This window comes from Delphinus delphis, chromosome 1 (assembly GCF_949987515.2).
Source record: "Delphinus delphis chromosome 1, mDelDel1.2, whole genome shotgun sequence".
Taxonomy (NCBI): domain Eukaryota; kingdom Metazoa; phylum Chordata; class Mammalia; order Artiodactyla; family Delphinidae; genus Delphinus; species Delphinus delphis.
Window position 1 is genome coordinate 8,561,731 of NC_082683.1, and position 26,312 is coordinate 8,588,042.

The window sequence follows — 26,312 nt, forward strand, 5'->3', positions numbered from 1 at the left end:
TAATACATTTTATTTAACCCAATACATCCCAAATATCATTTCAACATGTTATCAATATAAAAATTATTGATATATTTTTCTATTCTCTTTTTTGTACTAAGTCTCCAAAATCTAGTGTGCATTTTACACTCAGGGCAATCTCAACTTGGACCAATCACATTCCAAGTACTCTAAGCCACATGTGGCTGATGGTTATTGTATAGGACAGCACAGTTCTATAGAACATTAGCACTTGGAACGTGCTCTAAAAGAGACTGATTTGTTTCTCAGATCACTCATTCATTCCTCAGTTATGCCCTGTCCCTTCCCTCAATAAGCTTACAGTCTAGGGGGAAATACAAATAGTCAGGCGACCACAATAAAGTGGCCATGATAGCGCTCTGGCAGACTGCTATGGCAGTAACACATGCACCTTTCCTAGGTATGTCCGGATTATATTAGAAAATCAAAATTTCTTATTTTTCAAAGAATTTGTGAAATGCAGAGAGAAAAAAAAAAAAACAGGGAATAATTGGTTCTGAAAAGCTTTTAAATACTCCAGTGCCGAGAAGAGTGCAGAAGGAAGTGTCAGCCTTCAGGAGAGAGGAAACCCAAGGACTCCAGATGAGAAAACCAGAGTGTGTGCGCTTGTCTGGGGGAGGGAGGCTAGCAAGGAATTTCCAGTCTCAGGAAGGAACCAGCATATCTTTATAAGGTCTAAGGCCCACAGGCCATCTGCTCCAGGGAGAATTCAATTAAAATACTAGAAGTTAAATCCGAAGGGTCGTGGCGAGGGCTTACAGAAGTTAAAAGTCAGGTGGGGGCGGGGGAAGCTCGGATGGAACCGAGCTCACCTCCGGGGAATGGGTCCTTGAGAGGCCTCCACGGTGGACCGCAAGGGGCTGACACTGACATTGGTCCTCTTTGAGGACAATTTGTAGGGGGCTCTGAAGAAGGGGTGACTGATGGGCAAGGAGACCCAAAGGCGCCCCAGCGATACAGGAGCTGATGGGCCGGCCTTCGTGGCGCCAGAGACGCACAACAGGCTAAAGGGTTCGGGGGTTTCCTGCGGGTTCGGGAGGAGGTGGGCGTTGCCTCGGGGGTGCGGGTCCAGGGCTCAGGCGGCGCCCAACTCCGTGGGGGCCAGTACTGAGGGGACCCCACGTCCCAGACGGACGACTTCCCGGGGCCCCCCCACGGACCAGGCTGACCGTGGGTCTGGAAATTCCGCCGCCTTGGAGGGGTCGGTGCCAGGTCCCAGACTCACCGCGCGGCTTCGGCCAAGGCCTCAGCTGCCGCCGCCAGCACCCGTACCGCCGCTTCAGGCCGCCGACCCCACCACCCGCCTTCCCCGCTGTCCTCTAAGCCGGGCGGGAGGGAAGGCGGGCTCCCAGCCCTAAGGACCAATCGACGGGCGTAAGAAGAAGATGGACTGGAACATCGGCCAATAGGCATTAAGAAGAAGTGAGGCTTTGGGACCCGGCTTCTCAAGGGGGCGGGGACTGTTCAAATAGACAAACCCCGTGGCCAGTGGCAGGCGAAAGGAGGCTTAGGTCCACTCGGGAGAACCAATCGGTCGTGAGTTGACTTCAGTCACTTCCACGCACACATCCGGTGCATCGCTACTATAATTCCCCTCTGCACCTGGGCCGTGGAGGTGCGTATTCCGCTGTCTGGGTACCGTGGAATGGAACCACGAGGCGGTAAGCGGAGGTTCGCGACCCCGCCGGATTTAATTTTCGAGACCAGAGTGTGAGCGATGCCAGCGCCTTGTAATCACTGGAGCAAAAGAAGTGGAATTTTCGGACTAGCGCTACTTGTGCATCCGCGATTTCTCTTTTGTGAAATGTAATACGCATTTGAAAGCGTTTTTAGATTTCCCCACTTTTCCAAAATTATCTAGCTCACAAGATCATCCGCGAGAAACCGTAGACAAGTTTTAGCTAAATAAGCTGCTCGTAAACAAATAATTTCAAAGTAGTGTCATTTAAAAAACATCCTTTCGAAAATCAATAGCAAAAATGGAATTTGACTACATCTCTTTTTTAAAAAAAATCACGGTCTGTTTATTATAATAAGCACTGAAAATTCCTAAATACCTCACAATAGGAGTCCGATTAAATAAAATATAGTAAGTTATATTAAGGAAAATGTAGGTAGCCATTAATAATCGTAATGTAGATGAACATTTGCTAAGAAGGAAAAGGGTTCACAATTATACCATGTAAGTATAATATAACCTATTAAAAATTTATATGTTTCCTATGTGTCTATGTTCACATGGGGAAAATATACAACTAAGATGTAATGGAATTTGGGGAAGGCATATTTTTTCTTTACACATTACCATCATTTACTTTTTTACTTTAATTAAATAAAAAGTGTTTGTTGAAGAGGTGTGAGTTTCCAGAAGTACTAAATTACCAAATAAAAGAGGTTTGGTAATGTTCTGTGGCTAAAAAACGCTTTGGCAGATTTAAGAGAAAAAGAAGTTATGACTACTTTTTTTTTTTTTGATGTGGACCATTTTTAAAATCTTTATTGAATTTGTTACAATATTGCTTCTGTTTTATGTTTTGGTTTTTTTTGGCCATGAGGCATGTGGGATCTTAGCTCCCTGAGGGGATCAAACCCACACCCCCTGCATTGGAGGGTGAAGCCTTAACCACTGGACTGCCAGGGAAGTCCCATGACTATTTCTCTAGATTTAGAATCTTTACACTGATTCTTCTGTGAAATAATTGTTCCTCTGAATTTCATATTTTTCACTTGTTTTCAACATCTCTATATTTAGTCGTTAAACATTTTTGAATATGTAATACATTTACTATTCAAATCTCAAAATAATTAAAAATTATGCTTATCATTATAAGTCTTCCTTCACCCCTGCCCCTTCACTACTTATTTTCTTAGTTCTTATGTATCTCTAGATTTTACATTTTTTACATTTCTATGTAAATAAAAGACAAATATAAATATATATTCTTATTTCCCTCTTTTGTTACACTATATACACTGTTCTGTACTTTTTAAAATTCTAGGATACCTTGGCTTCCCTGGTGGCGCAGTGGTTAAGAATCCGCCTGCCAATGCAGGGGACATGGGTTCAAGCTCTGGTCCGGGAAAAACCCCACATGCTGCGGAGCAGCTAAGCCCGTGCGTCACAGCTACTGAGCCTGCGCTCTAGAGCCCGCGAGCCACAGCTACTGAAGCCCGCGTGTTGCAACTACTGAAGCCCACGTGCCTAGAGCCTGTGCTCCGCAGCAAGAGAAGCCACCGCAATGAGAAGCCCATGCTCGCCGCAACTAGAGGAAGCCCGCGCGCAGCAACGAAGACCCAATGCAGCCAAAAGAAATAAATTAAATAAATAAATTTATTATTTTTTAATTCTATGGTATCTTAAAGTTCTTTCTTACTGTATAGAAGGCTTCCTTGTTCTTTTGTTATTCTTATAGCTGCATAGTGTTCCATCACATGGATATATCATAATTTATATTTCCATTTCTCTGTTGATGGACACGTGTTATTTTCAAATTCATGCTATTACTAATGATGCTGCAATGAATGCCTTTGTAGATATATAATTTTATTCCCTGGCAGCTATACAAAATAGTACCAAAAATGCGATTATAGGGTCAGAGGGTAAATGCATGTGTAATTCGATGGATATTGTCAAATTCATCTCTGTAAGGGAGGTATCAATTTTTATTTCCACCAGCAATATATGAGGTTTTTGTCTCCCTAAGACGTGGTATGGCCCTGTTTTCTAATTAACAATCAAAGATGGTTTGATAGAATAGTAATCAGTGCATTTATAGGTCTCTTTTCAGTTTACCCAGAGCTTTCTTGTCCATTATGTTAACATAATAACTAATATTTATTGAGCACTTACAAGCTATCAGGCGTTTTGGCGGACCTTATAGAGTAGTGGCTAAAAGCATCTTGGAGTCAAAACTAACCGAATCTGAAACTTAGCTCCAACATTTACTGACTATATGAGAAAGCACTTATGTACCTATTTCCTTATTTATAAAACTAGAAGGATTATAATGCACCTTCGGTAGGTGGTATTGTGTGGGTTAAATGCTAATACATGTAAAATACCCAAAACACTGTATGACACATATGAACAGTCAGTAAATGCTGTCACTGCTGTTCCTGAACATCTCTATGAATGAGGCAGTTCATATTGTTCCCACTTTGTATAGGAGTAATCTGATGTCCAGAGGAATTGGGTCATACAGTTGGTAAGTGGTAGAGCCAGGATTTGAATATATCTGCTTCTTCCTCTTGTCTGATTCGGCAGCATTGGATATTCAGGTTTGGCCAGCATTGCAAGTATGTGCTGGGTGGTGGAGTTGTAAATGTTTAACAATCACCTGGGACGGGAGGGCGGCATGTATGTATATACTGGGCTTCCTTCATCATGTGTGACTTGTGAGGTCAGAATGCTCTGTCTTGAAATTCTTAATGATTTTTGAACAAGAGTTCCTGCATTTTTATTTTGCACTGGGCACCAAAATCATGTAGTCAGTCCTGTGTCCATATATGTTATATGTGTATTATAACGTTCACTAATACGAAGAATGTGTAGCACAAAACTTACAAATAATAATAAAATACACGATACTTTTTATTATAAATTCCATATAGCCAGTTGATTCTAACAGTATGCTTTCTTTGATATTGTGTAGCCTCTGTGTGGTTGCATTGACCAATGAGTGTAGTTCCAACATGACTGTTGGTTGATATTATCTTTTTTTTAAAAAAAAAAAATATGGGCTTCCCTGGTGGCACAGTGGTTAAGAATCCACCTGCCAATGCAAGGGACACGGGTTCAAGCCCTGGTCCAGGAGGATCCCACATGCTGCGGAGCAACTAAGCCCGGGCGCCACAACTACTGAGCCTGCGCTCTAGAGCCCGTGCTCCAGAACAAGAGAAGCCACTGCAATGAGAAGCCTGCACACCGCAATGAAGAGTGGCCCCCGCTTGCTGCAACTAGAGAGAGCCCACAGCAATGAAGACCCAATGCAGCCAAAAATAAATAAATAAAATAATATATATATATATTTTAAAATATTTATTTAGGCTGTGCTGGGTCTTAGTTGCGGCTTGTGGGATCCTCGTTGTGGCATGCGGGATCTTTAGTTACGGCATGAGAACGCTTAGTTGCAGCATGCATGAAGGACCTAGTTCCCTGAACAGGGGTCAAACCCGGGTCCCCTGCATTGGGAACGCGGAGTCTTACTCACTGGACCATCAGGGAAGTCCCAGTATTATCTTTTACGTTAAGGAGTAGGTGGAAAGTGAAACAATCGAGATATATTGAACTTTGCTAGTTCGTCAATGACATGAATGGCTTCTTTGCTGAATTGGATAATATTCTAATACTGGAAGTATATTTCCTCAAATTTTTGCTGCTACTCAAAACGAAACAGCTACAGAGTTGACACACTTAAAATTTAATCTGGGCCTTCCCTGGTGGCGCAGTGGTTGAGAGTCCGCCTGCCGATGCAGGGGACATGGGTTCGTGCCCCAGTCCGGGAAGATCCCACATGCCGCGGAGCGGCTGGGCCCGTGAGCCATGGCCGCTGAGCCTGCGCATCCAGAGCCTGTGCTCCGCAACGGGAGACGCCACAGCAGTGAGAGGCCCGCCTAACGCAAAGAAAAAAAAAAAATTTAATCTGCATTATTAACTTTTCTCTGTCACTTTCTTAATTCCAGATGATGTACAAAACAATTATGAAGCATTTGCTGATTTGTGTGGTATGAATACTCCCATCATGGCAGATTTCAAACCACCAGCGGATATCACTGAATGAACAGGTAGGAAGAGATAAGCAGCAGCACATCATTATGTAGTATTTCCACAATGCAGATAAAATAGACATAAATAACCTGAAGAGCATAAATGGTAAAGTGTAGTGAAATAATTAGGAAGTAATGAGTTTTGAGTATTTGTTACCTTGGCTTTTAATATAATGGATCTACTCGTAGGTTTGTATAATTGAATTTTTTTTTTTTTTTTTCCAGTACTTGGGCCTCTCACTGTTGTGGCCTCTCCCGTTGCGGAGCACAGGCTCCGGACGTGCAGGCTCAGCGGCCACGGCTCACGGGCCCAGCCGCTCTGCGGCATGTGGGATCCTCCCGGACCGGGGCACGAACCCATGCCCCCTGCATCGGCAGGCGGACTCTCAACCACTGCGCCACCAGGGGAAGCCCTAATTTAATTTTTAATAATGGCTTTGCTTAATGACTGCTCACAAAATTCCTAAAAATTTAACAATTGGCTCTCTCCAGCCAGAACAAGCTACAGATATGGACCATAAGCTCCCAGAAGGCAGGAAGTGGAGATACAAAGCTGGCCAACTGGTGGGTGGGGAGGAGGGCAGTTCTGTGCATGAATAAGTAAATAAATTAGAAGAAAGATAAAAAGACAGTCAGGGCAGTATATGGAATATGCATAATAAAAAGTGGGAATTATTGCTGTTGTGATTATTACCAGAGCTAATAATTTCTTTTTTTAAATTTTAGTTTACTTTTTTTAAATTGAGCTATAGTTGATTTACAATATTGTGTTAGTTTCAGGTGTACAGCAAAGTGATTCAGATACATATGTATATATTCTTTTTCAGATTCTTTTCCATTATAGGTTATTACAAGATATTGAATATAGTTCCCTGTGCTGTACAGTAAATCCTTATTTATCTATTTTATATATAGTAGTGTGTATCTTTTAATCCCATACTCCTAATTTACCCCTCCCCCCCTTTCTCCTTGGTAACCATAAGTTTGTTTTCTGTTTCTGTGAGTCTGTTTCTGTTTTATAAAAAAGTTCATTTGTATTATTTTTAAGATTCCCCATATGTGATATCATATAATATTTGTCTTTCTCTGTCTGACTTCACTTCGTATGATACTCTCTAGGTCCATTCATGTTGCTGCAAATGGCAATATTTCATTCTTTTTATGGCTGAGTAATATTCCATTTTTCATATATCTTTATCCATTCATCAGTTGATGGACCTTTAGGTTGCTTCAATGTCTTGGCTAAGCTAATAATTTCCTAGACATCGTCATTTCCCATTTCAGAGCTTCGGTTTTCTCATTTGGAAAGGAAGTTTAATTACACCTTTCTTATCACCCTCAATGTGCTCCCTGATTTTTATCTGTTTTATTCACTGCTGCGTGCAATAGTAGGTGTTCAGTAAATGTTGCACACAGTAGGCGCTCAATAAATGCATGTTGAATGAAAAAAAATGAATGAGTCCTATTTCCGTGAGAGAAAGCTCTTGGTAAGTCGTAAAGCGACACGCACTCGTGGCCCTTCTTGAGATACTAAGTGAGGCTGTTTCCAGCAAGTGCGGGAGCAACTGCCACTCGCGGACCGTCGGGGTGAGGAAGGGCTGGACCGCTGGGTCGCTGCACTGTCCCGGCCCCGCCCCCGCCCCAAGCCCCGGCCCCGCCCTCAGCCTGGTCCCGCCCTCAACCCCGCCCCGGCCCAGGCCCGCGCAGCCGGTCCCTGTTTCCCGGCGGGCCTACAGTGGCGGGTGCCCAAGATGGTGGCTCCCGCAGCTGCGTAGAGGCGGCAGCGGTTCAGTCTCGGGCTGTAGGGCGAGGCGGGCGTCTGGAAGCGGTCCTCGCCCAGGTGACAGGAGGTCGGGGAGGTGCCGCCGGGCCTCGTGGGGTGCCAGGCCCACTCGCTGCAGTCCCCGGGCCCCGCCGCCTCCCTATCCCTGCCCCCGGGTGGAACCGAAGAAGGTCAGGTCCGCCGCCCCGCCTGTCCTCGCCTCAGGGCGGACGCTGTGTGTGGCTGGCTCACTGTTTAACATTGACTTCACCCAAGTGCATTCTCCATGGCGGCCTCGCAGGTCCCGGGGGAGAAGGTTAACATCCAGGCAGGAGAGACGGCCAAGGTCGGGGACAGGGACCTGCTGGGGAACGGCTGTTCGGAGCAGGACAGACCGCCGCAGCGCTCGTGGAGGCAGAAGTGCGCCTCCTATGTTCTGGCCCTGCGGCCCTGGAGCTTCAGTGCCTCACTCACCCCGGTGGCCCTGGGCAGTGCCCTGGCCTACAGATCCCAGGGCGTCCTGGATCCCAGGCTACTGGTGGGTTGTGCCGTAGCTGTCCTCGCTGTGCACGGGGCTGGCAACTTGGTCAACACTTACTACGACTTTTCCAAGGGCATTGACCACAAAAAGAGTGATGACAGGACCCTGGTGGACCGAATCTTGGAGCCCCAGGATGTCGTCCGGTTTGGAGTCTTCCTCTACACCTTGGGCTGTGTCTGTGCTGCTTGCCTGTACTACCTGTCCCCTCTGAAACTGGAGCACTTAGCTCTCATCTACTTCGGAGGCCTGTCTGGCTCCTTTCTCTACACAGGAGGTAAGAATTGGCCTGTTTGCTGTGCAGCAGGTCTTAGTTGCAGGTATTGGAAACTGCGGTTTGCATAGGAATTATAGGGTTAGTGGAGAGGTGTCAAAGGTTATTTTCTTTTTTCTTTGGCCGCACCGTGTGGCCTGCGGAACTCCCCCCGCTCGGGATCCAACCGGTGCCCCCTGGGAGTGGAAGCTGGAGTCTTAACCACTAGACCACCAGGGAAGTCCTCAAAGGTTATTTTCTGAATTAGGCCACTTTATGTGAAATCTATAATGTTTGGGTCGTGTGGATTTGGGGGATAGCATTCCTGGTTTGGCTTATGGTTGTTAGGAATAACTTATATATGGAAATTTTTTGTGTCTAGTTTCCACTGGTTGGTCATACCTTATAATGCCACAGTTTCAAATTTTAGTGTAATTAAATTTGAAAAGCTCAAATTATACACCTGATTATTTTCAGCTAGTTTGCTAGGTGATCCCTTGCAGCAGGCTGATTAAGGTGGTGATGGGCTGGTGGTTAAGCCCTATTTATTGAGCACCTATTATGTGCCAGGCTCTGTTCTATGTGAACACAGCAGTCAAGTCCCTGCCCTTGTGGAAGTGATTTTATATATCATGAGGAGAGACAGAAAATAAAAATAGTAAATTATGGGTAGGATGACCAACATCCTGGTTTGCTCAGCAGTGAGTGTTCCTAAGATGTGGGGCTTTGGAAACCAGGAGAGTTCCTGGTAAGCCAGGATGAATTTGTACCCTGGTTACAGTACCTGAAAAGAACATAAGTGCTATAGGGAAAAGAAGGAGAGCAAGGAAGGAGGACACAGCTGTCTGCTTTAACTAGTTTGATCAGGGTAGGCCTCGTAAAGAAGGTAACATGTGAACAAAGATTGTAAGAGGTGACAGGTGAGGGAGTTGCCTGAGCAGATATCTGGAGGAAGAGTATCTTGGAACAGCAGTTGCCAAAGGTAGGCGTGTCCCTGAAGAGTTGGAGGAATAGCATGGAGTCCAGGGTGTGAATAAGGGAGAGAGTAAAAGGAGGAAAAGTAAGAGAAGTTCGTTGGGGGGGTGGGCAGGGTGGCACAAAAATGCTGTAAGCCTTAATGTTTTAAAAGAATCACTCTGGCTAAGGTACTGAGAATGGATAAAGAGGGGTAAGGGTAGCAGCAGGAGCACCCAGAAGGAGGCTGTTGAGTAAACCAGGCAAGAGATGTCTGGTGGCTTGAATCAGGGTGGGAGTAGTGGAGAGGGACGTAGTCAGATTCTGAATTTATTTTGAAGGTAAACAGGGTTTGCTGATAGTTGGGATGTGAGGCAGGAGAGAAACAGAGAAATTAAACATAACTCTAAGGTTTTGTCCTGAGTAACTGGAATAGTGGTGTTGATGCCTAGTGAGAGAGAGGAGGTTGAAGATAGGCCTGTGGAGAGAAAGTTGAGAAATTGACTTTGGACATCTTAATGTATTAGATCTCCAAGGGGGTGTCAAATTGATAGTTGGGTATGAGTCTGATTTCGGAGAAGAGGTCTGAGCTGGAGATAGAGACATTTGGGAGTCTTGCACGTAGATAAAGTTGTACGACTGGGGGGAGATCCCGGAGCGGGGCAGTGTTGATAGACCTGAGAGTGAGCCCCGGGGCACTCCAACATTAAGAGGTGGGGAGAGTAGAAGGAAGGCAAAGGGAACTGCAGTGGAGCATCTGGAGGAGAAAGAAGAAAAGCAAGAGACTATGGTATCCTGGCAGCCAATTGTAAAAAGTTCACTGAGGGAAATCAGCAGGGTGCTGAAATAGAATGAATGTATCAGGTAGTGGTGGATGGAATAGGTCCTCTCTGTGAAGGTGACGCTTAAACTAAGACTTGACAGATAAGGAGCCAGCCATGGGCAGAATCGGGGTCTGATTTGGGTCCTTCAGGGATGAAGGAACAGCAAATGCAAATGTCCTGGAGTAGGGTAAGACTTGGCATCATTTAGGATCTGCTGAAAGGCCAGCGTGATCAAGAGGAAGACCGAGATGCAGCTGTCGGGGCAGGCAGGGGCTAGATCGCGCTGTCTCATAGGGCCTCAGTCTCCGCCGGTTCCGCCTCACTCCCAACCTCCAAGCCTAGTCCTTGGACCTCTCTTCTTTAGCTCCATTTACTCCCTTAGGGATTTTAGCCCGTCTCGTGTCTTCTATTGCCATCTATTAAGCTGGTGACAAATTTCTACCTCCAGACCAGATCTTTCCACTAAACCCCAAACTCAAATCCAACTTCTTACTCAGTAACTTCTCTGAGAGGTTACAGGCATCTCAAGCTTGACACGTCTGAGACCAAATTCCTCATCTGCTCACATAGAAATCTGCTCTACGCTCAGCTTTCCCCATATCACTCGATGGCAACTCCATCCTTCTCGTTCTTCAGGCTGAAGGTCATGGGCATCATCCTTGACTCTTCTTTCTCACATCTTGCATCCAGACCATCAGCAAGTCCCGTTGACTCCACTTCTTTTTTTTTTTTTTTTAAGATTTTTTTTTGAATTTTATTTTTTTATACAGCAGGTTCTTATCAGTTATCCATTTAATACATATTAGTGTATACATGTCAATCCCAATCTCCCAATTCATCACATGCCCCCCCCACCCCCCAGCCGCTTTCTCCCCTTGGTGTACATATGTTTGTCCTCTACTTCTGTGTCTCAGTTTCTGCCCTGCAAACCGGTTCATCTGTACCATTTTCCTAGGTTCCACATATATGCATTAATATATAATATTTGTTCTTCTGTACCCTTTTCCTAGATTCCACATATATGCATTAATATATATTTGTTCTTCTGTACCATTTTCCTAGGTTCCACATATATGCATTAATATACAATATTTGTTCTTCTTTTTCTGACTTACTTCACTGTGTATGACAGTCTCTAGATCTATCCATGTCTCTACAAATGATCCAATTTCATTCCTTTTTATCACTGAGTAATATTCCATTGTATATATGTACCACATCTTCTTCAACCATTTGTCTGTCAATGGGCATTTAGGTTGCTTCCATGTCCTGGCTACTGTAAATAGTGCTGCAATGACAATTAGGGTGCATGTGTCTTTTTGAATTATGGTTTCCTCTGGGTATATGCCCAATAGTGGGATTGCTGGGTCATATGGTAATTCTAATTTTAGTTTTTTTTTTTTATTTTTTAACAACTTTATTGAGGTATAATTGCTTTACAATGGTGTGTTAGTTTCTGCTTTATAACAAAGTGAATCAGTTATACATATACATATATTCCCATATGTCTTCCCTCTTGCGTCTCCCTCCCTCCCACCCTCCCTATCCCACCCCTCCAGGCTGTCACAAAGCACCGAGCCAATATCCCTGTGCCATGCGGCTGCTTCCCACTAGCTATCTACCTTACTACGTTTGTTAGTGTGTATATGTCCATGACTCTCTCTTGCCCTGTCACAGCTCACCCTTCCCCCTCCCCATAACCTCAAGTCCGTTCTCCAGTAGGTCTGCATCTTTATTCCTGTCTTACTCCTAGGTTCTTCATGACATTTTTTTTTCTTAAATTCCATATATATGTGTTAGCATATGGTATTTGTCTTTTTCTTTCTGACTTACTTCACTCTGTATGACAGACTCTAGGTCTATCCACCTCATTACAGATAACTCAATTTCGTTTCTTTTTATGGCTGAGTAATATTCCATTGTATATATGTGCCACATCTTCTTTATCCATTCATCCGATGATGGGCACTTAGGTTGTTTCCATCTCCGGGCTATTGTAAATAGAGCTGCAATGAACATTTTGGTACATGACTCTTTTTGAATTTTGGTTTTCTCAGGGTATATGCCCAGTAGTGGGATTGCTGGGTCATATGGTAGTTCTATTTGTAGTTTTTTAAGGAACCTCCGTACTGTTCTCCATAGTGGCTGAACCAATTCACATTCCCACCAGCAGTGCAAGAGTGTTCCCTTTTCTCCACATGCTCTCCAACATTTATTGTTTCTAGATTTTTTGATGATGGCCATTCTGACTGGTGTGAGATGATATCTCATTGTAGTTTTGATTTGCATTTCTCTAATGATTAATGATGTTGAACATTCTTTCATGTGTTTGTTGGCAGTCTGTATATCTTCTTTGGAGAAATGTCTATTTAGGTCTTCTGCCCATTTTTGGATTGGGTTGTTTGTTTTTTTGTTATTGAGCTGCATGAGCTGCTTGTAAATTTTGGAGATTAATCCTTTGTCGGTTGCTTCATTTGCAAATATTGTCTCCCATTCTGAGGGTTGTCTTTTGGTCTTGTTTATGGTTTCCTTTGCTGTGCAAAAGCTTTGAAGTTTCATTAGGTCCCATTTGTTTATTTTTGTTTTTATTTCCATTACTCTAGGAGGTGGGTCAGAAAGGATCTTTCTGTGATTTATGTCATAGAGTGTTCTGCCTATGTTTTCCTCTAAGAGTTTGATAGTTTCTGGCCTTACATTTAGGTCTTTAATCCATTTTGAGCTTATTTTTGTGTATGGTGTTAGGGAGTGATCTAATCTCATACTTTTACATGTACCTGTCCAGTTTTCCCAGCACCACTTATTGAAGAGGCTGTCCTTTCTCCACTGTACATTCCTGCCACCTTTATCAAAGATAAGGTGTCCATATGTGCGTGGGTTTATCTCTGGCCTTTCTATCCTGTTCCATTGACCTATCTTTCTGTTTTTGTGCCAGTACCATACTGTCTTGATTACTGTAGCTTTGTAGTATAGTCTGAAGTCAGGAAGCCTGATTCCTCCAGCTCCTTTTTTCGTTCTCAAGATTGCTTTGGCTATTCGGGGTCTTTTGTGTTTCCATACAAATTGCGAAATTTTTTGTTCTAGTTCTGTGAAAAATGCCAGTGGTAGTTTGATAGGGATTGCATTGAATCTATAGATTGCTTTGGGTAGTAGAGTCATTTTCACAATGTTGATTCTTCCAATCCAAGAACATGGTATATCTCTCCATCTATTTGTATCATCTTTAATTTCTTTCATCAGTGTCTTATAATTTTCTGCATACAGGTCTTTTGTCTCCTTAGGTAGGTTTATTCCTAGATATTTTATTCTTTTTGTTGCAATGGTAAATGGGAGTGTTTTCTTGATTTCACTTTCAGATTTTTCGTCATTAGTATATAGGAATGCCAGAGATTTCTGTGCATTAATTTTGTATCCTGCTACTTTACCAAATTCATTGATTAGCTCTAGTAGTTTTCTGGTAGCATCTTTAGGATTCTCTATGTGTAGTATCATGTCATCTGCAAACAGTGACAGCTTTACTCTAATTTTAGTTTTTTAAGGAACCTCCATACTGCTCCATAGTGGCTGTATCAGTTTACATTCCCACCAACAGTGCCAGAGGGTTCCCTTTTCTCCACACCCTCTCCAGCATTTGTTGTTTGTAGATTTTCTGATGATGCCCATTCTAACTGGTGTGAGGTGATCCCTCATTGTGTTTTGATTTGCATTTCTCTAATAATCAGTGATGTTGAGCAGCTTTTCATGTGCTTGTTGGCCATCTGTATGGAGAGATGTCTATTTAGGGCTTCTGCCCATTTTTGGATTAGGTTGTTTGATTTTTTAATATTGAGTTGGATGAGCTGTTTATATATTTTGGAGATTAATCCTTTGTCCGTTGACTCGTTTGCAAAAATTTTCTCCCATTCTGAGGGTTGTCTTTTCGTCTTGTTTGTAGTTTCCTTTGCTGTGCAAATGCTTTTAAGTTTCATTAGGTCCCATTTGTTTATTTTTGTTTTTATTTCCATTGCTCTAGGAGGTGGATCAAAAAAGATCTTGCTGTGATTTATGTCAAAGAGGGTTCTTCCTATGTTTCCCTCTAAGAGTTTTATAGTGTCCGGTCTTACATTTAGGTCTCTAATCCATTTTGAGTTTATTTTCGTGTATGGTGTTAGGGAGTGTTCCAATTTCATTCTTTTACATGTAGCTGTCCAGTTTTCCCAGCACCAATTATTGAAGAGACTGTGTTTTCTCCATTGTATATCCTTGCCTCCTTTGTCATAAATTAGTTAACCACAGGTGTGTGGGTTTATCTCTGGGCTTTCTATCCTGTTCCATTGATCTGTGTTTCTGTTTTTGTGCCAGTACCATATTGTCTTGATTACTGTAGCTTTGTAGTATAGTCTGAAGTCAGGGAGTCTGATTCCTCCAGCTCCGTTTTTTCCCCTCAAGACCGCTTTGGTTATTCGCGGTCTTTTGTGTCTCCATACAAATTTTGGGATTTTTTTTGTTCCAGTTCTGTAAAAAATGCCATTGGTAATTTGATAGGGATTGCATTGAATCTGTAGATTGCTTTGAGTAGTATAGTCATTTTCACAATATTGATTCTTCCAATCCAAGAACATGGTATATCTCTCCATCTGTTGGTATCATCTTTAATTTCTTTCATCGGTGTCTTATAGGTTTTTGCATACAGGTCTTTTCTCTCCCTAGGTAGGTTTATTCCTAGGTATTTTATTCTTTTTGTTGCAGTGGTAAATGGGAGTGTTTCCTTAATTTCTCTTTCAGATTTTTCATCATTAGTGTGTAGGAACGCAAGAGATTTCTGTGCATTAATTTTGTATCCTGCAATTTTGCCAAATTCATTCATTAGCTCTAGTAGTTTTCTGGTGGCATCTTTAGGGTTCTTTACGTGTAGTATCATGTCATCTGCAAACAGTGACAGTTTTACTTCTTCTTTTCCAATTTGTATTCTTTTTATTTCTTTTTCTTCTCTGATTGCCGTGGCTAGGACTTCCAACACTATGTTGAATAATAGTGGTAGAGTGGACATCCTTGTCTTGTTCCTGATCTTAGAGGAAATGCTTTCAGTTTTTCACCATTGACAATAATGTTTGCTGTGCGTTTGTCATATATGGCCTTTATTATGTTGAGGTAGGTCCCCTCTTTGCCCACTTTCTGGAGAATTTTTATCATAAATGGGTGTTGAATTTTGTCAAAAGCTTTTTCTGCATCTATTGAGATGATCATATGGTTTTTCTTCTTCAGTTTGTTAATATGGTGTCTCACATTGATTGATTTGCATATATTGAAGAATCCTTGCATCCCTGGGATAACTCCCACTTCATCATGGCATATGATCCTTTTAATGTGTTGTTGGATTCTGTTTGCTAGTATTTTGAGGATTTTTGCATCTATATTCATGAGTGATATTGGTCTGTAATTTTCTTTTTTTGTAGTATCTTTGTCTGGTTTTGGTATCAGGGTGATGGTGGCCTCATAGAATGAGTTTGGGAGTGTTCCTTCCTCTGCAGTTTTTTAGAAGAGTTTGAGAAGGATGCATGTTAGCTCTTCTCTAAATGTTTGATAGAATTCACCTGTGAAGCCATCTGGTCCTGGACTTTTGTTTGTTGGAAGATTTTTAATCACAGTTTCAATTTCATTACTTGTGATTGGTCTGTTCATATTTTCTATTTCTTCCTGGTTCAGTCTTGGAAGGTTATACCTTTCTAAGAATTTCTCCATTTCTTCCAGGTTGTCCGTTTTATTGGCATAGAGTTGCTTAGTCTCTCTACTAAGAGAGTGGTAGTTTCTTAGGATGCTTTGTATTTCTGTGGTGTCTGTTGTAACTTCTCCTTTTTCATTTCTAGTTTTATTGATTTGAGTCCTCTTCCTCTTTTTCTTGATGAGTCTCGCTAATGGTTTATCCATTTTGTTTATCTTCTCAAAGAACCAGCTCTTAGTTTTATTGATCTTTGCAATTGTTTTGTTTCTATTTCATTTATTTCTGCTCTGATCTTTATGATTTCTTTCCTTCTACTAACTTTGGGTTTTGTTTGTTCTTCTTTCTCTAGTTTCTTTAGGTGTGAGATTAGATTGTTTATTTGAGATGTTTGTTGTTTCTTGAGGTAGGATTGTATTGCTCTAAACTTCCCTCTTAGAACTGCTTTTGCTGCATCCCATAGGTTTTGGATCATCCTGTTTTCATTGCCATTTGTGTCTAGGTATTTTTTGATTTCCTCTTTGAATTCTTCAGGGATCTGTTGGTTATTTAGTAACGTATTGTTTAGCCTCCAGGTGTTTGTGTTTTTTACGTTTTTTTCCCTGTAATTGATTTCTAATCTCATAACGTTGTGGTCAGAAAAGATGCTTGATATGATTTCACTTTTCTTAAATTTACTGAGACTTGATCTGTGATCCAAGATGTGATCTATCCTGGAGAATGTTCCATGCGCCCTTGAGAAGAAAGTGTATTCTGCTGTTTTTGGATGGAATGTCCTATAAATATCAATTAAATCTATCTGGTCTATTGTGTCATTGAAAGCTTGTGTTTCCTTACTAATTTTCTGTTTGGATGATCTGTCCATTGGTGTAAGTGAAGTGTTAAAGTCCCCCACTATTATTGTGTTACTGTCGATTTCCTCTTTTATAGCTGTTTGCAGTTGCCTTAAGTATTGAGGTGCTCCTATGTTGGGTGCATATATATTTATAATTGTTATATCTTCTTCTTGGATTGATCCCTTGATCATTATGTAGTGTCCTTCCTTGTCTCTTGTAACATTCTTTATTTTAAACTCTATTTTATCTGATATGGGTATTGTTACTCCAGCTTTCTTTTGATTTCCATTTGCATGGAATATCTTTTTCCATCCCTCAGTCTGTACGTGTCCCTAGGTCTGAAGTGGTGCTCCTGTAGACAGCATATATATGGGTCTTGTTTTTGTATCCATTCAGCGAGCCTGTGTCTTTTGGTTGGAGCATTTAATCCATTCACGTTTAAGGTAATTATCGATATGTATGTTCCTATTACCATTTTCTTAATTGTTTTGGGTTTGTTTTTGTAGGACCTTTTCTTCTCTTGTGTTTCCCACTTAGAGAAGTTCCTGTAGCATTTGTTGTAGAGCTGGTTTGGTGGTGCTGAATTCTTTTAGCTTTTGCTTGTCTGTAAAGCTTTTGATTTCTCCATCGAATCTGAATGAGATCCTTGCCGGGTAGAGTAATCTTGGTTGTAGGTTCTTCCCTTTCATCACTGTAAATATGTCATGCCACTCCCTTCTAGCTTGTAGAGTTTCTGAGAAATCAGCTGTTAACCTTATGGGAGTTCTCTTGTATGTTATTTGTCATTTTTCCCTTGCTGCTCTCAATAATTTTTCTTTGTCTTTAATTTTTGCCAATTTGATTACTATGTGCCTCAGCATGTTTCTCCTTGGGTTTATCCTGTATGCAACTCTGTGCTTCCTGGACTTGGGTGGCTATTTCCTTTCCCATGTTAGGGGAGTTTTCGACTATAATCTCTTCAAATATTTTCTCAGGTCTTTCTGTCTCTCTTCTCCTTCTGGAACCCCTATAATGTGAATGTTGTTGCGTTTAATGTCCCAGAGGTCTCTTAGGCTGTCTTCATTTCTTTTCATTCTTTTTTCTGTATTCTGTTCTGCAGCAGTAAGTTCCATCATTCTGTCTTCCAGGTCCCTTATCCGTTCTTCTGCCTCAGTTATTCTGCTATTGATTCCTTCTAGTGTATTTTTAATTGCAGTTATTGTATTGTTCATCTCTGTTTGTTTGTTCTTTAATTCTTCTAGGTCTTTGTTAAATATTTCTTGCACCTTCTCGATCTTTGCCTCCATTCTTTTTCCGAGGTCCTGGATCATCTTGACTATCATTATTCTGAATTCTTTTTCTGGAAGGTTGCCTATCTCCACTTCGTTTAGTTGTTTTTCTGGGGTTTTATCTTGTTCCTTCATCTGGTACATAGCCCTCTGCCTTTTCATCTTGTCTATCTTTCTGTGAATGTGGTTTTCGTTCCACAGGCTGCAGGATTGTAGCGATTCCGCTTCTAACATGCACTTGGGACTGGACCACTTCTCGTCACTTCCCACCACTACCCCTGTCATCTCCCTCAATTATTGCGGCTGATTCTTTACCCGTCTCTGTGCATGCACCCTTGTCCCGTTCCCAGAGCTCTCAGATCAGCAGCCAGAGTAATCCTGCAGCTGTGTCAGTCGCCTGCTCAAAACTCTCCAGTGGCTCCCACCTCATTAGAGTAAAGGCCAGGGTCTTTACAGTGACCCCCAGGGCCTGACATTATCTGCTCCACCTGCAATTCCCCACAACTCTCTGACCTGCTCTCCTCTTCACCATGCTCCAGCCACACTGCCCTGCTAGCTGTTTCTGGAACACGCCAGGCATGCTCCTGCCTCAGGTCCTTTGAGATGCTGTTTCCTCTGTTTAGAACGCTCTTCCCCCATCTGTGTGTATGATTTGCTTTCTAACTGACACCCATTTGCTCTAATGTCAGCTTCTACCCTATTTAAAATTACAAAACAATAACAATTTTTTTCTGCAGCAGCTGAAAAAAATAAAATAAAATCACACACACACCCTGTGTCTCCCCTACAGTGCTTTCCCTATTGCTCTCCTCTGCTTTTTCTTCATAGCACATATTACATTCTAACCACATAAAGTACTTACTTTGTTAATTATCTTCCCCTTTAGACTGTAAACTCCCTGGGGGTAGGGATTTTAGTCTCTTTGTTCTCTCCATCATGCCCAGAACAGTGCCTGGCAAGTAGTCAGTACTTAATATTTATTGAATGAACAAATGGGGAGACACTGAAATGTGTTGAGCAGGGTAATGACATAATCTGGTTTATGTTTTTTTAACGTGACTTTTATCGATATATAGTTGACGTATGGTGAAATGCATGGATCTTAAGCGTTATAGTTTGATGAATTTTGACAATTACATACAGCTGTATAACCCATACCCCTACCATAATACAGAACATTTCTGTCACCCCCAAAAGCTTCCTTGTGCTTTTTCCCTGTCAACCCCACTCTTCCCACCCCATCTAGAGGCCACCACTGTTGTGTGGTCTAGAACATCATGTAAATGGAATCATTCAGTATGAATTCTTGTGCCTGTTTTTGAGTTTCGTTGTGTTGTCATTGTATCAGTAGTTCCTTTGTATCACTGAGAGGTAGCCATTGTATGGACGTACCACAATTTGTTTATCCATTATCCTGTTCAGTGACTTTTGGATTATTTCCATATTTTGGCTATTACGACTGAACATTCATGTTCAAGTCTTCTGTGGATACTTGTTTTCATTTTTCTTGGGTAACTGCCTAGGAATCGCATTACTGGGTCATAGGGTAGATGATGCTTAACTTTATGAGAAGCTGCCAAAGTGTTTTCTGAAGTGGTTCTACTGCTTTTACCTCCCCACCAGCGAGGCGTGAGAGTTCCATTTACTCCACATCCTTTTGGTGCCAACATTTTGATTTATGTGTTAAGAAATTCATTCTGGCCGCTGTGTGGAGAACTGGCCCAGTGTTTCACTGTGCTGGCTCATGTGGAAAACGGTGTTGGGAGGAGGGGAGTGCCTAAAAGGAAACTCCCAGGTGGGCCACATCTCTGAATCAGGTGGAGCACATGAGCCTTGGGTCGGACGCTCAGGAAACAGGGCTTTCTGCCCAAGGGCTTTGTCATTTTCTGGTATCAGATAACCTCAAGAAGCTTTGCTTACGTTGTTTTTTGCCAGGCGATCTAAGGTGGTGTTCTTGGGTACTCTTGCCAGAGGTCAAGAGCCCCGAAGTCTGCTTGGAGATCTGAGAAAAAATGCAGAAGAAGAGCAGACAGCTGGTGGAGAAACTTGCTGGATTGGTGCTGGGAGCATTCCTGCCTGGCAGCTCCCTTGGGCAGTAGTTGCCTAAACGTGGGAGCTACCGCACGAGACATCGACTTCCTAATTTAGAATTGGAGCCGAGGTGCTGCTTCAGGACCTTCCTCCTGGAGGGCATGTCCTCACACAACCAAATTATTTATCAAAACACTGCCTGGGGGGTACAGAATTAGTTTGCTGTGTGTTGGGGGTACAGGGCCATGCCTGTTATGCCCTTTCCTGGAGCTGCTTCCTTCCAGAGAATCAAGGGTGGTCATTTAGCACTACAGGATCCCAGCCACTAGGTGTGGAGGTGAACTTGGGCTGCATCTTGTTCTCTGGCTACCATGCCTTTAGATCTTTTACAGATCATTGTCCCTTATCGTTTTAGGCTGTTTAAAATGCAATTGATGACCGAATAGTTTTTTTTTTTAATTTTCTGATCCCGAGGCCATGCCTTGGTAGCTTGATTAGATCAGAGGTTTCCCAAGCTTCCGTAGCAATGTATGTGTGGATCACGTCTTTGAGTGGGTGTCTCTCACCCTTTCCGTGCTGCTTTGCCTGTTTCAATCCAAGTGGGACATTTTTCATGACCTTGGTTCCAAATTCCAGGTGCTTGTTACTGTAGCTCTGGGTTCAGCTCATCCTTTGTGTCAAGCACTGGGGAGCCAGCTGTTAACTGGCCAGACACAAGGCCCTGCCCTCGTTGAAACCTACAGGTTAGTGGGAGAGACAGAGATTAAGAATTAGAAGTGTGGGAATTCCCTGGTGGTCCAGCGGTTAGGACTCTGAGCTTCCACTGCAGGGGGCACGGGTTCCATCCCTGGTCGGGAACTAAGATCCCGCATGCCACACAGTGCGGTCAAAAAAAAAAAAAAACTAGAAGTGTGATGGAGTTTATGAAAGTGGAAGTCAGGGTGCTGTGGGGCACACTGCAAGGGGAACCAAATGTGGTCTAGGGCCGAGGAAGGCTGCCTTGAGGAATGGTCTTTAAAGTCTTGAAGGATGAGTAGAAGTTAGCCAGGCAAGGAGTCGGGGTTGGGGGAGTGTCTGAAGGCCCTGAGGAACTGAAAGAAGTATGTGTGGCGAGGGGAGGTGGGCTCAAAGTCAGGCAGGAGGGAGGCAGGGCAGGGCCAGAGGTGAGCTAGGTGGAAGATCTGGGGCTCTTTTATCCGGAGGACAACTTGTTGAGAAGGGTTTTCAGGTGTATGTTGGGGGAGGGGCATGACTAGCTTAGTATTTCGAGAGGATCATTTTGGCCGCATTGTGGAGATGTGATTAGGAATGGGGAGGGGAGGTGGTTATGAGAACAGAAGCTGGGGGATCAGTTGGGAGGGTGTTGCCGTATTCCAGGCATGAGATGACTTTGACGTGGATTTGGGGATGGAGAAACTGGGCCAGTTTGAAAGATGGGGATTAGACAGGATTTGAAGTAGATTAGCAGTATGGGAGGAAAAGTTAGGGATTATTTAGTGTTGTAACTCCATGGGCACCAGAGAGGGGAAGCAGTGTTGTAAGTTCCCTGTCTTTGCTGTTTTACTCATTATGTGGGTGAAAGTTGCTCTGTGTGGAGTTTGGGAACCCTGAACTTTCACTGAGATTAACGAGATTCTCAGAACCAGAAGATGCTTCCAGAGGTTGTGGCTGAAAAGTAAGAGGCTGGGGTGGATATTCCGTGAGGGGCTGATCTCAGGGCATTCCTGACAGAAGCAGTGTCTTGCAGGGGTTGGTGGAGGATGAAAGAAACGCAAGCCCTGGACCGTAAGACCTGTGAGATCCTTCACGGGCTCTCCCGTTGAACTGTCTGTGACTTGGAACCCCCTGCTCTTTTTTCTTTTTTTCAACTTTTTTCAATTTTTTATACAGTTTTTAAAGGTTACCTTCCACTTACATTTATTACAAAATACTGGCTGTATTCCCCGTGTTGTACAACACATCCTTGAGCCCATCTTACACCCAGTAGTTTGTACCTCCCACTTCCCACCCCTGTTTTGCCCCTCTACCCTCTTCCCCACTGGTAGCCACTAGTTTGGGAGGCCCCCGCTCTTTGTGGCAGGGCTTTGTTGGGGGACAGCAGGAAGGAAAACTCGGGGATGACTCTGAGACTGAACTGGGTGCTAAACGATTAGTCTTCTCTGTCCCTCTGTGCCACTGGAGAAAAAAGTCAGATTTTGCTCTGGAGGAGAGGGGAGTGCAACCACTGCCCCGCTTCACAGCCTAAGAATATGCCCCGTGCAGCCACAGCAGCCTGCCTTTTGACTGCCGCGGTTTCCAGCCCCTGACCTCACAGCAGCTCTCTGTGTTTTCTGGCCTAGGAATTGGATTCAAGTACCTGGCTCTGGGAGACCTCATCATCCTCATCACTTTTGGCCCGCTGGCTGTGATGTTCGCCTACGCCGTCCAGGTGGGGTCCCTGGCGGTCTTCCCGCTGGTCTACGCCATCCCCCTCGCCCTTAGCACCGAGGCCATCCTCCATTCCAACAACACCAGGGACATGGAGTCCGACCGGGAGGCTGGCATCGTCACGCTCGCCATCCTCATTGGCCCCACTCTCTCCTACGTGCTCTACAACACGCTGCTCTTCCTGCCCTACCTGATCTTCAGCATCCTGGCTGTGCACTGCAGCATCAGCCTGGCGCTGCCCCTGCTCACCATTCCCATGGCCTTTTCCCTTGAGAGACAGTTCCGAAGCCAGACTTTCAACAAACTGCCCCAGAGGACTGCCAAACTCAACCTTCTGCTGGGCCTCTTCTACGTTTCCAGCATCATTCTGGCACCGGCAGGCAGTCTGCCCAAACTCTAAGGGGACCAGTAGCCGCACGCCACAACATGTCCCCCCTTTCTCAGAATGTGTTGAAGGCAGAGTGTCTGAGGAGGGAAGGTGATTTGGCGGTGAGGGGCTGAAGGATGGCTTGTGAACGCCCACCTTTTTTTATTATTACATTCTTAAAGAGAATGTTTTGTTTTTGTTATTTTATTCCGTTTTATGGGGACTCTTGAAACCACTCTGGTGTCAGAACGAGGTAAATTGGACGCATGGCCCTTGTTTTATTTATAATTTCCACTAGAGGGTGATGTCAGGTCACTTTTAGTGGGCTACGATGCCCTAAGACTTGGTGAAGGAACCGCGCAGACTGGCCTCCTGTCCTGAAAGGGCCATAGTAACTGGGCCGAGTGTCCTCTGCTCTTTTGGTCTGGTTTTACGCTACCTTGAGAGAGAAAGTCCCTCATTAACAGCCCGACTGGGCTCTAGGCTTTTTGCCTAAATTGTGATTCAGACCCTTTTGTCCTCACTTCACTTATTGCCACAGTTGAGGAAAAGCATCAGATCACCCTGCAGCAGGACAGTGGAGCAGAGGGCTTGGAAGGAAAAAAACAAAAACAAAAACATAACACCTTGGAGGCAGCTGAGAAAATCACTCTGCTTTTGGATAGAAACTGGTAGGGCGGCTGGTTTCCCCTCGTAGAGCCCACTGGCATGACAGGAAGGACTCCCGGCCCTTTCAGTAACTCGCAGCGCTCTGAAGTTAAGGCCCTGGCTGTCCTTGCCGACTACTGAAGGCCCACAAGGCCGCTTCTTCGCCTGCCCCCATCGTGTGTCCTCGCACTCCCCTATGCCCGCCCTCCATTTCTTTCAGGTCCCCATTTGTGTGTCTCCCATCCGTGGAGCCCTGCTCTTTGGGCAGCAGCTTAGCAACTGAGTCAGGGATGGTTGCCCCTGTCCACAGAACCAGAGGAAGAGCAGACCAAGGACAGCAGCTCCTCCATGAATGAATAAGCCAATGGTCAAACAGTCCTGACCCTGTTCAGCGAAAATGACAGGCTCATCAGTGAGGACACTGCATCCTCCTCCTTGAGGACAGATATACAATACTGACCCGGCTTTTCCCAAAGGCTTCAGTTGCCTTGTGCAGAGATAGATAGTTTGTACCCAGGATGGGGGAATTCCAGCATTGATCAAAGCTGCCTCTTGTTTCAGTGTCTGTGAAGTATAACTTCTGGGCTAGAATTGCTTGGTTGCATTGGGTCCAAGACCAAAATAGATTGAGACCATCGTCATCATGCTTTTCTGTTGTGATTATAGCCATTCTGATAGGTATTTCAGGGTCTTGGCCTGCAGAAAATGACATCAGAACTAGCTCTTAATCCTTAAAATCAGGCCACTTATGATTTGGCTCCTTGAGTTAGAATTGGGCAGCTTACTTGGAAAAAACATATTTGGAAATTGCAGAAGTTCCTGTAAAGTCACAGGTGGTTTGTCTGTAGAGTTTCAGAATCTCCAAATAGTGGTCAGAGCCCCGTAATGAGGAAAAGGAGGACAGCCCTCTCTCCTGTCTGTCTTCTCCCAGCACCATTTTTGTTTTATGCTAGGCTAGTGGCATTTTAGTGCTCACAGGAGTCCTGCCTTCAAAGAGACAAGCTTTTCGGGCTCCTTCCCAGCAGGCCATTGTCACATAAGGCTCACCCCTGAGGCCGTCGGACCGAGAGCTCCCTGCGTCCACAGACCAGACCACCTTGGTAAGCCCTCCCTTCGGGGGTGTCAGTTAGCCTCTGCACTATGTTCTGGTGCAGGGTTTTTTTGTTTTTGTTTTTGTTTTTGCGGTACGCGGGCCTCTCACTGCTGTGGCCTCTCCCGTTGTGGAGCACAGGCTCCGGACACGCAGGCTCAGCGGCCGTGGCTCACAGGCCCAGCCGCTCCGCGGCATGTGGGATCCTCCCGGACCGGGACACGAACCCATGTCCCCTGCATCGGCAGGCGGACTCTCAACTACTGCCCCACCAGGGAAGTCCCTGGTGCAGGTTTTAATGCATATTTTTATACATAAATCTTTCTAAAAGGCCAAATTTGATGCCAGGTTTTATATGCAGGTCACTATAATTTGTATTACATCCCCTGATTCAATGAAGGTTTTCTTTAGACTTGTTAATAAACACATTTTTTTAATTAAAAAAGGAAAATGCTTATCAGTGGTCTGGCTTCCCATTTCCCTGTGCTCTCTCCTGCTGCTTGCCTCATCGTCTGCTTGTGAACTCTGATTCATAAACCTCAGGAGACCAGCGCGGGCACATTCAGTGGGGAGGGGGTGGGGCGCCTGATCTTTGGCGGTGAGTTTGACCAGATTTGATGAGCCCTTAGGAGAGACAGTAGGGATTTGCCAAGAGCCAGGCAGGCCAGATTAACCTTGTTTCCTTCTGTCGTTTCCTACTTTCATTTTTCTCGAGCAGGTCACTGCTGATAGATTGGGAACGTGCAGCAGATAGAGGACATTTGGGTTTCTGCTGGGCATTTGACGGTATGTCCTCATGAACACAGCAGAGATACGTGGCATGGATAATAGTCTAGTTAGGTGAATTTCTGGGAGACTGAAAAGGCTGCTTTGATGTGTGAAAGGAAAATTTTGCCATGAGTAGATACAGTAAGTCCCCTACATACGAACAAGTTCCATTCCGAGAGCACGTTCGTAAGTCCAATTTGTTCCTAAATCCAACAGAGTTAGCTTAGGTACCCAGCTAACACGATCGGCTATATAGTACTGTACTGTAATAGGTTTATAATACTTTTCACACAAATAATACGTAACAAACACAAAAAAGCAAACATTTTTAGTCTTACAGTACAGTACCTTGAAAAGTACAGTAGTACCAGCTACATCACCACTGCTTTTACGCTTGCTTCTGGACATCCTGGGCTTGAAATAAAGATACTGTACTACTGTACTCTATACGGTGCTGTACAGTAAAGTACACAAGAGCACAACCACCTGTAGAGGATGCATGCACGCGACAGTGTACGCCAGACATGTGAACTAACTTACGTGATTGGACACGCGTCCGCATCTTTGAAAGTTCGCAGCTTGAAGGTTCGTGTGTAGGGGGCTTACTGTATAAGCAGTACACTTGGGTCCCCCAAACCAAATATATTGGATTGGCCAAAAAGTTCGTTCGGGGTTTTCCATCTGATGGGGAAACCCGAACGAACTTTTTGGCCAACCCAGTATAACATCAGAAGGGGAAGATCCATGGAGTGAGAGCCACAGATATGGTGGGTGTTGATGACTCTGCAGTAGAGCATCACATGCCTTTATTTCTGTGAGTCAGACTTATTCTGCTCCCCAATGGGGGTGGCTGGAAATGCAGCCTTATTCACCTCTTGGGCCTGCTTCTGTCTCCCTGGGACCACCCAGGACCCCTGGGCCTCCGTGGGGCAGAAGCCAGAGATGCTGGCTGGGTCCTTGCTCCATGGGCTCGCTGTCTGTAAGGTTGCGTCCTTGCTGCTTCCTGCTGGGGCTCGGCCCTGGAATCTACCCTTGTTTCTTGGATACTCTGCGCTAGAAGGGTT

General features: G+C 44.1%; 2 protein-coding genes across 4 annotated transcripts in view; one reads left to right on the top strand and one right to left on the bottom strand.

The window, feature by feature from the left end:
* Window positions 1–1,354, bottom strand: part of MTOR (mechanistic target of rapamycin kinase) — a 117,701-nt gene extending 116,347 nt beyond the window's left edge. The window contains exon 1 of one of the 3 annotated variants that reach the window (XM_060014254.1): window positions 1,247–1,354. The gene's annotated coding sequence lies outside the window, so the exon portion shown is untranslated. The remainder of the gene's footprint in view (window positions 1–1,246) is intronic. The other 2 variants (XM_060014246.1, XM_060014262.1) reach the window with 2 other exon arrangements.
* A 6,176-nt stretch (window positions 1,355–7,530) lies between these two features.
* On the top strand, window positions 7,531–23,407 carry UBIAD1 (UbiA prenyltransferase domain containing 1). The gene is made up of 2 exons (XM_060014288.1): window positions 7,531–8,364; window positions 22,288–23,407. The coding sequence occupies exons 1-2, from the start codon at window positions 7,836–7,838 to the stop codon at window positions 22,773–22,775; spliced, it is 1,017 nt and encodes a 338-aa protein (XP_059870271.1). The 5' UTR covers window positions 7,531–7,835; the 3' UTR covers window positions 22,776–23,407.
* The last annotated feature ends 2,905 nt before the right edge of the window (window positions 23,408–26,312 follow it).